A 10219-nucleotide genomic window follows, 5' to 3' on the forward strand; every position below is an offset into this window, starting at 1 on the left:
TCATAGTAATATATATAGTGAATTATATAAAATTGCGATTTTTATAGGCCAACAATAGTTAAACAGTGACAGTTTAACATGGTTCAACCTAATATATAATTTCACATAACTCCCAAAACAACTCTAAGACATTGACACTGTCACTCCCATTTAAAGAGGGGGAGAAGGAGGTTCAAAAATATTAAACAATTTGATGCTTTTCCTATAATATTTCCTTGTATTTTGCCTCTGGTGTTGAGAGTCTCTGGACTCTAAGAGGTCTTGGCTAATAAAATCTATTATTTGGCTCTTGAGATGTGACAAGCTAACTCACGGAGATTTTTCTCACCTCTGTCTGTACCATGGCTGGTCGTTGTGTTCGTAGCATTTTGACAGTCTGGAAGATATCTACAACTCCTTCATATCTCATTCTTTCCAAAACAATGCTTAGTGTTATGAAGACTCCAGTTCTTCCAACACCCGCGCTGTCACAAAAACAAAGGCAACGTTACTGGACGAGACGCTCATAGTCTTGGCTACCTTTGCTTGAAGGTGGACATATGTCCATCAGCTTTCATATTACATCAGGTATTCCACAGCAACATTCAAGTTCACAAAACGATTACTAGTGGGATAATGTGTAGTGGTAATGTTGAGAATGAATGTGGAATAACTAGGAATCAGTCTTATAAAATGCCTTTTAAACTGAGATCATATGCCATTTTGGAAAGACCCAGAAAACATAATATAGTAAAATAAATGGATAAAATAAAATAAATAAAAGGAAGGGTAATTAAATTATAGATTTATACTCTTCGGGCAGATTTTGAAAGTGTAGGCCTTACCTGCTTCATATTTTTAAAGTATGAAATAATTGAGATAAGATGAGATAAACTGAGAATCTTCAAGTTTCTAGCATATTATGCACTTCTTGTAGTCACTTAGAGTATGTGCAGGATGTCCCATCATCTTGACATATAAATAAATAAGGTATATAGACTATTCAAATTCAGATATTATTTTTGATATGAGAAAGGTTCTACAACAGGGTTTTTGATATGGGATTCTTATTCAGTCTTCAAGAAGGGTCTACGAATATCTTATATGTACCGAGTGTGTCAATTATGTATGTTTTTCTGTTTCTTGTAACCTAACTTTAAACAGATGCTAAAAGGGCTCTCTAATCTAAAAGAAAAAACAAAACAAAACATTGGTTAAGAGCCATTGAGTTATATCTACCATTTTTGGATGTTCAGGGGTTAAAACACTGGGAGTCTTTTCACCATATCAGCAAGGTTTTGAGCTTCTCTCTGCTTTCTTTATTGTTTTAAGGCAAATCCAGAATCTTCAGTGCAGCAAGAGAAGAAAATTAATTCATAGCTTTTGTGCTCTTAAGAAGTAGGAAAGCATCTGGAGGTTTAGGTAATGAGAACAGTGAATAATCTGAAAAATCCCTACATTTTTGGATACTAATTAAATGGCCTGTGTAACGCTTGGGTACAGGCTGTAGAAAATGGATGGATTCATTTACTTGGGGATGTAGCTGACAGGCATATATAAATAGTGTGTCCCTTTATGAACTGGGTTTTCTAAAGAGCCCAAACAGAAATGTTAACTGAGGCTTAAAATCCACGGGCAGTCTTTGCAAAACAGCTGAGGTTATCCAGGAGCACTCAAGGCTCCCTGTTTAGATGGAGCAGGTGACCTTGAAGGTGTCTTTTAACCCTAAACATCTGTCTTCATCCTGAGAGACTGTAATTTATGATCTTTTATGTTGAATGATCCAGGCACTCTAGAGTCTATCTTACGTTGGTTTGATTGCTCAAATGTAACAAAAAATAGAGGATTTCTGGCTTTCTACTAGGTACTTTCAAGAAAATAACAGACCTTGGCCTTGTAACTTCTGGATTATTGACTTTATCATGTCAGTTTAATAAGTTATAAATAAAATAACTGGTATTTTAGGATATTCCCAAAGAAAATAACAGGAAGTATTTAAGATTATATATATATATATATATATATATATATATATATATATGTATTATAATGAATAACATGTCATAGTATTTATACTATAAATACATAGTATTTATAGTATTTATACTATAGGAGTACTTAAATCATTTTGTGATGACGAAAGCAATGGGAAGTTGCACACACGTACACTTAAATACTTATGGGAATGCCTAAAGTTACAATATGTATTAGATACACTCTTTTCTTTATGCTGGAAAAGTTTGAATTAGCATTTGGGCAAATTATGTGGAAAATTAAGGGGAACATCAGGTAATTCAAGCCTAACAGACCATCCACTTTGTCTGATCATTTGAGTCCGTGTGTCATTTCCTACATGCTCTTTGGTTGTTGAGAGCAAACGATTTGGATTACAAAGCAAATGTGTATAAATAAGATCTGTTTCTCATATACCGTACAATGTCTGGGAAACATGGTATGCTAGAAAGGGTCTCAGAGAACAGCTGAGTAAACTGACATCCAGAGTTACTTGCCTAGTGCCATAGAGTTATATTATGATAGAAGTGAAACTAGAACTCAGATAGTTTGCAACCCAAGGCTAAAGTTTCTCTTCTTTTGAGACCCTATCTCCCATGTCACTAAGAACTGTAGTATGAGTGAGTATGGGTGGGTTTTTCTTTTTTTTTTTAGAAGCAAAATCAATTTTTAAATAAATTTTCTCAAAATTTTGACCATAAAGAGACTAGAAATGGAGACTTCAAAAGTTGCTAGAATTCTAAAATATATTCGTTTACATAAAAATAGGTGAATTCTCTTTGCTGGAAAGTTTTGACATAGCAACTTCCAAAAAACACTAAATTTTGGGGGAGTGTCCTTTCTGAGACATTTAGTTTCTATTTCTATTAACTTCAATGACTTGAATTATAAAGTGCTGTGGAAACTACTGAAAATAATTAACTTGAAGGTGCTTCATTTTCTGATATAACCATAATTTTCAAACAAATTGCAATTTTAACTGAGGTGCCATTCTAATCACTTATTGACTGACAATAATTAGTCATTAAGGCTTGATAACTAATGGTTTTCCTAAGAAGAAAAACACAGGAGAACAATACAGAAAGATAGTTAGTTATCAATGTAATGCAAAGCAAAACAAGTAAGGAATGATTAACTGAACAAATTATCACTAGGGGATGTACTAACAATTCCTGTTAAGGTAAAATAGGTAAGGAAAAGCAAAGTTTGGCTCTTTGAAACAAGAGGTAAAATTTGGAGATGAAAATATTTTTTCTAGTTATTTTCATTTTATGGAAACAGAGAAAAGAGTCCTTGCTCTAGGTTTTACAATACATTCTGAGAATAAAATTTCAATTATGTACATTTGCTACTAGAAGCTTGTACTGACAATGAGTACATAACAATATATATTTTTTAAGTTATCACTACATTAATCAAAAATGGAAACTCATCATTCTTGATTCTTAACTGACCTGCAATGGACTGAAATGGGTCCATCTTGGCCAAACTGCTCTTTTGTTTTGTGGACTTGGCCGATGAAGTCAATAAATCCTTCTCCAGACTTTGGCACTCCTTGCTCTGGCCAGTCAGTGAACTGAAACTGCCTCACTGTTCGGGATTGACCATCCTTTAGGGAAAAGGCCACGTGCCCAGCCACAAAGAATGACGCCAGGAGGATTCAGCCAGTGTAATGACCACAACAGGAAGCATGATATTTTTTCCAAAATGAAAAAAAAAAAAAGGGAAGAAAAAGTTAGTAACATATTTAACTAGAAACTTAGTTCCATTTGTATTTTATCCGCTATGAACACTGTCTACATTCACATATATTTACATTGCCAATCTGTTTACTCTCACAATGTGTAGTTACAAATGTCATATAGTAAAGAACCCTCTAATTCCCAAATTAGTAAATGCTTCTGAGACCCAAAGTTTACCTTCCAAATCAAGGTAGAACATATATACTCTATTTCAAAAATTTCAGAATCCAATAACTTCTTAATATTGAAAGGAGCATCTAGGCATGTCATCCAGATCAAGGATTTTGCTATTGACATGATAACTTCACATCTGCTGTGCTTATTTTTATCATTGTCAAATGACAAATAGTGACACTGAAAAGATCTGACACAAATCAGGTAGCTGCTGTTAACCTGGATGGCCACATGTCTCATGAGGCATTCGGTGTGCAGACATGGCAGGATACACAGTGTGCCATGTGACTGATTAGCCTGTAGAGTAAGAAGTGAGGCATCCCCCAGGTAGACTGAAGAGCTTACTAGCAAATAAAGGCTCTATTCTGAAAAAGGACTCTTCCTGGCTGACCAAAGGAATTAAGGCGTCCACAGGGGTTTTAATACAGACAAACTAAATGGCAGAAAGAAAACAAGTTAGATGCAAGAGGAGTCTTTCTTTTCTACAGTGATCAGGCAAAATTGCTCTGATTCTTGAAGTTCAAATGGTTTGAAAAGAAGCTACTAAGACATTTCTGATTCCTTCTCAAATTTCACAGAATTTTTGGAAGCTCAACAAAAGCAGAAGGGACCCTCTGTTTACAGAAGCAGGGATAACAGTTATACTTATTACCTTTCTCCCCAGAATTGACAGAGAGAGGAGAGAGAGAGGGAGAGCAAGAGAGAGCGAGAGAGCGAGAGCGAGAGAGAGAAAGAGAGAGAATCCAAATTACAAGCTTAGAGCGATTGGTCCTGTTTGAAAAGGCCCTGGTCCCAGTTAAGGCTTCAACTTGTTCCTCTTTTCCATTTTTATATCTTCTCTTCCCCCATTAAAGCTTCTTTGGACAAAGGTATACATGTCCCCAAGATTCTTGGTAAGTAGATGCAGACTCAGTCTTTCTCATACAGTCATACTCAGAAGAGGGGATGAGATGGCTTAACTCCAGATGGGCACATACCAACCAGTCAGGTGTTTTCCATAGGAACAGGGCATATTCCTGACTGGCATCATTTGGGGATAGAGATAAAACAGGAAGATCACATCAACTTTGTAAGAAAACTGATGAATATGGAAATAAGAGCCTTGGCCCCATAACTAACTTAGTTACCATAGAAGCACAATGTACTTCCCTCTGTTTCTGGAAAAGGTTTGAAAAGCCCAGGAAGGGAAGCCAGGGGCTTGGTAATGCAGATTTGTCCTGCTTTGAATGGCCTGGGGATTTAATTTGTGAACACAGTTGCTTTTAACAGCGGAAAGAAGAGGTCATGTGCACAAACCCTTACTATTTGGAGGACAGACCACTCAACTCTGTCTCCATCTGTAGGTTACCCTTTTAACAATGCCATGTTCTCAAGTACCAACTTGCTTCCTAAACTGGGAAGTTGAGATTAGGAACACACTAGGAGCACCAAATGTAAATGTTATGGCAGCTAGGAAAATGATGCAATCACAGGGAGGCTTTACCAAAAAAAGAAAAAAAAAAAAAAAAAACCAAAAAAAGAAAAAAGAAAAAGAAAAGAAAAAAAAAAACACTTCAAGTTCCTGCTTCAATGTTTCTTTTGCATACTGTGATCAGATTTAATTCGAGTAAGTGAGGAATAGTAAAAAAGGTGTCTCTGTCATTTGCAGAGCCTGCCTCCTACTCCTTATCATCAGAAATGGCTGGTGAGTTGGCCTGGAGTGCACTTAACATTTTCACTCACATATCTTGCTTACAATTCTGAAAGGGAATGATTTTTTTTTTTAAACAATGGGGTAGGTCACGGAGGCATGCTTACTTAGGCAACTCAAAAAACGAGACCTCAGAACTTAACTGCTGCCTTGAGTACAGTCGCTTGCAGAGTAGTTAAGACTTCAGACTTTGTGGCATTAACAGGTCTGTCACGTGGGCCAACCAGCCCGCTAACCAATTTCTCTTTCACTTTAGGTCAACAGCCAGGGCCTGGCTTTGGGGATTAGCAGACAATCCCTAAACAGGAGTATTGGTTGAGAAAGCGCTTTCCAGAAAAAACAATGGATCAAGAAAACAGCTTTACACTGGAGTTTTACTCAACCCACCCGCTGTGACAGTTCTAAAAACAAAGCAGGGCTTTGGACTGATCCCTTCTTTCCTAAGATGTGTTTATAATCACAGTTTGAAAGTGGTTAAAGGCAAGGATATTAAAGTTTATGCATAGAACATCTTACATCAGAGCTGAACCTTGGACTCAGCTATCTAGATAAGAAATACAGAATGAAAATTAGCCAACGAGGGTCGTGGGTGCACAGCTCTTATGGATAGACACATTAGTACACTGAGGAATAAACCATGCCAGCAATCAAATTAGAATGTGCAAAGCTTGTCAGATTCTTTTAAAAAATGCCATTTGCTGTGCAGTTTTAAAATCATACCAAATTAACCTCCAAGCCCACATGACCTAAAGGGCTTTGCAAAACAACAAAATATTTACAGCCTCAAGTAATGAATAAGTCACAAAAGTTCCAAAGAGAATGAGCTGAGAAGGTGAATGTAAGCACAGCTAGCCGTTCAGTAAATGCTTCCCAGCAGACACACTCACCAAGCGCATCCCCAAAGTTGGGCTGCCAGATGTTACATTTGAAAGAAAGCCAAGCCTGGGTTTGTGAGAATGCTTGCCATACAGAGGGAAAGCTACTCTTATATTTAAAAAAAAAAAAAATTCTTCCAGGATGAGTGATTTCTTTTCGCTCTGGGAATATGGTCACTGGCAAATGTTTTTCCCAGAGATGCATTGTGTACTACTTTTCAGCTAATGGTTAAGAGCATAAGGGTGTGCCAACTTACCCTGGCATCTGTGACCTTGAATTCTCTTAGGATATACTGTGGCATGTTGTACTCAGCCATGGGATCGACAACAAAATACTGGTACCTTGCAGATCGTTCTGCTGGCCAGTATTGGTGACATTTCTCCTGAAAGGAGAGAAGGCTAATGTCAAACTATACAAAGTATAAATCAAGTTTTGTCTGTCATCTATCCATATTATTTCTTTCCCTCATTAATAAAATTTCAAAATTCAGGGCCATTCCAATTGCATATGACTCATTTTCTCTTTGAAACTATAAGTTTCCTGAGGATAAGAAAATCATGTGGTTCAATACTTGCCCACGGTATTAAGCCCAGTACTTGGCATATATTAGGTGCTAATACACATCCATTGAATTGAATACTTCGACAGTCCTTGGACATAATGCTGACCATGTCAATCACGCATTGCACCAGCTTACACTTGTGCCTTTGTGGTTTGGAATGAAGAGAACCATTAAGTGGGAACGCAGAACAGAGCCTCTGAACTGATCTGGTCCAATCTGCCAGTTGAGGATACTGGAGCCCAGATAGTTTTAATGACTTGGCTAAGTCTCACAGAGTCAGTGACTAAATCAGAATAGTCAAGTTACTTTACCAGTTTTTTTTTCCCCTTTCTCTGTGAGCCCTAAAAGTTGGGTTTTAGGTGCATCTCTACAATGTAATTTATACAAAGAAAAAAGAAAATATCTCAAGTAAATATGGCAAAATGCTCGCATTTGTTGAATTTAAGTGTTCAGTGCTTAGGTGTTTCTGATACTACTGTATTTATTTTTCAGAATAATCACTTTTTTTTTTAAAGTAGATCTGAGATAACCTTAAACTTTCCAACACCTTATTCAGTGGGGCGGAAGGTGGGCTAATAAGAATCTGCCTGAAGGATGAAAGAAACTCAAGTTCCCGCATACAGAGAAATGTCAGCACATGTGCTCAGGAAACTCCAGCTTGTCCAGAGCAGAAGGAAAAAATAATATGCTGAGAGTCAGGACATGAGTCCAACAGGGGCATCTGCTTACTTATTTGTTTCTCTGACTGGGTTTCACTAAAGTACTAGATCTTTCTTTAAAACACACAAATGAAAGAACTTAACGTGGCTGTGTAAGTAAGTTAAAAATCAACCCAGAGTAATGAGTGGCCCAGAATGTTTCTGGAGTACTCTGAATTTCAAAGAAATGACAGTGGCACTTGAGTTATTCAAGTGAAATCCTCATTTCTCCAGGAAGTGGATGACTTCTGGGTAAACACTCACTCGGCCCATCTCCCGCAGCTTGGTGAGCATCACGACGATGGTGGAGTTGTGTTCCCAGAGCATCCGCCAGAAGTCTTCCGTGGTCTCGGCCAAGGGCCCCTGGGTAGCAATGTAGGCTTTCTGTTGTCTGAATTACAGAATGATGATGAAAATAGTGTGTTAAAGTAATCGGAGGACATGCAAAAGTTCACACTTGCTATGTAAACATCAAACCCGGCAATAAAAAATGGAAACACATTAATGCGATTGCAGGAAATCCCGGTTAAGATTGTATAATCAAATAAGAACATGTAATACATTTTGGGGACTTGGCAAAATAAATTGCTTTGTTAATATTATGATGCATGTCTTTATCATTATTATTTAAATGTTAGTGCAATGATAATAGCTCAATTTCATGTGTCATATAAATCACTTAAACAGTTGTGTGGCTTCATTTTGTAGAAATGGCTCTTACACAAACTATTAAATTACTGAAATATGGTGCAAAACAGCTTCTTTATTAACTCTTTCTATGTCCAAATGGCTTCTGAAAGAAGAGTGCAGAAGGGCAGGTTAAAAACTCCATGACTGCTGCTTCTTACTCCTCTAAAAAAATTAAAAAACAAACCAAAAAAAAAACAAAACCCAAAAAACAAGGGACTGAATGCTGACCTATGCAAAAAGAAAATGCTTTAAATTGAGATGAAATTCATTCTGGCTATGAAACTAGGGCACATGTAAATATCAAGGCTTTGGACTGTCAGGGGAACAAGAGTATATACCTGTATCCATCAATAAAGCTGGCATTGATGTAATCAGATCCTTCTACTCCTCGGATGGGCTGCAGGCATACCCTTGTGGATTCATATGGCATAATATTAACAAGGCGATTTTTGAATTTATTACATGGAAGATTGGCACTGATGAATCTTGAGGTGTGAGCCTTAGAGCTGGCTAGACGCTATTGAATAGAAAAAGGAAAAATCCAACAAAGACAACTTTAGCCTATGGTTTGAATGCAATGTACCCATGATTTCCTCTTTAGAGATAAAGCTTTAGTGTACTTCAAAGCAAATAACTCTTCAGACTGCATTGCTTTTCCCTGCTACCTAATGGACTCCACATAGCCTATTGAATTTTTAAATCTTATGTTTTGAGAGTATGATCTCTCAGTTTAAATTAGGGTACAAAAGATCTCAAGATATTATTAGGAAGCATGGCATAGAAAAGGGAAAGAGGAAGAAAGTGTTTTACAGACACCTAAGGAGAAGGTCAAGTAAATCTCGTAACTGCGCAATTTGAAAGGTTAAGAAAGTGAAGACAATACTTTCTTCACTGGGGTTCAAATACAATCGTAGAATGACTTGCTCCTGAATTACCACATCATATCCAATCTCATACCTTAAATTCGAGCTCCATTCCTGTGACATTCTCTCCTGTTTCTATTTGTGTCAGCTTCTGAATGTAGGCGTACAAATTTCTAGCTGGCACTTCGGTATTTCCACAAGTCACTGCTTCTAACAGTGCATCATGGATAAAGATGTACTGGTCTTCTGTTTGAACCATGTAATTCCTCTGGGCTCTCATTAAAGTTACATGGCCATAAATATCTACAGTTTTTTCATGCTTTATTCTTTCTAACATGGCATCTATGACAATGAAACAACCAGTTCGGCCAACTCCCGCACTACAAGGAAAACAAAAAGTCACAATAAATCTATCAGAAAACCAACACATAAAATTACTTTTAATTATTCTTGTTAAGTAGATTTTTAAACCCATTAATTCTACTCAAATAGCTATTGTGATTATTTTGGAGCACTATGAACTCAAAAGTATTATCAAGTCACCATAACCAGTGGGTAAGGAGCAATATACCAAGTAAAATTAGTTTGGTTTCAAAATGTAAAACATATTCAATTCATAATTATTATTATGCTCCTTGATCACATAACACAAAGTAGACATTATTTTGAAACTGCCATGAAAACAAAAATATTTAGGCTGTTTATATTAGAAGATATTTTTAAAAATGGTCAAGATCTAGCTAGGCTATATCTTTTTGCAAACCACCTCAGTATATTTTAGAGTAAGTTACAAAAAAAAAAATTCTAGTAAATCACTGGCCTTGAAATATTTCATATTCTAAAACTCAGCAACAGAGTTCTAAAACTAACCTAGTGGGAAGTATACAATTAAAATATTAAAATGGTGTTGCATACTAAAAATACTGTAGGGT

At 36.6% G+C, this 10219-nt stretch overlaps 1 protein-coding gene across 41 annotated transcripts in view; it reads right to left on the bottom strand.

Annotated features, from left to right (window-relative positions):
• Positions 1-10219, bottom strand: part of PTPRD (protein tyrosine phosphatase receptor type D) — a 693301-nt gene that overhangs the window by 5908 nt on the left and 677174 nt on the right. For all 41 annotated transcript variants that reach the window (XM_019665783.1, XM_019665786.1, XM_019665787.1 and 38 more), the window contains 6 exons: positions 9382-9667; positions 8763-8941; positions 7999-8125; positions 6731-6856; positions 3447-3601; positions 329-464 (listed from right to left, as the gene is read on the bottom strand). In XM_019665783.1, coding sequence (XP_019521328.1) covers positions 329-464; positions 3447-3601; positions 6731-6856; positions 7999-8125; positions 8763-8941; positions 9382-9667 — 1009 coding nt within the window. The remainder of the gene's footprint in view (positions 1-328; positions 465-3446; positions 3602-6730; positions 6857-7998; positions 8126-8762; positions 8942-9381; positions 9668-10219) is intronic.

This window comes from Hipposideros armiger, unplaced genomic scaffold, assembly GCF_001890085.2.
Source record: "Hipposideros armiger isolate ML-2016 unplaced genomic scaffold, ASM189008v1 scaffold_453, whole genome shotgun sequence".
In the NCBI taxonomy this organism is placed as follows: Eukaryota; Metazoa; Chordata; class Mammalia; order Chiroptera; family Hipposideridae; genus Hipposideros; species Hipposideros armiger.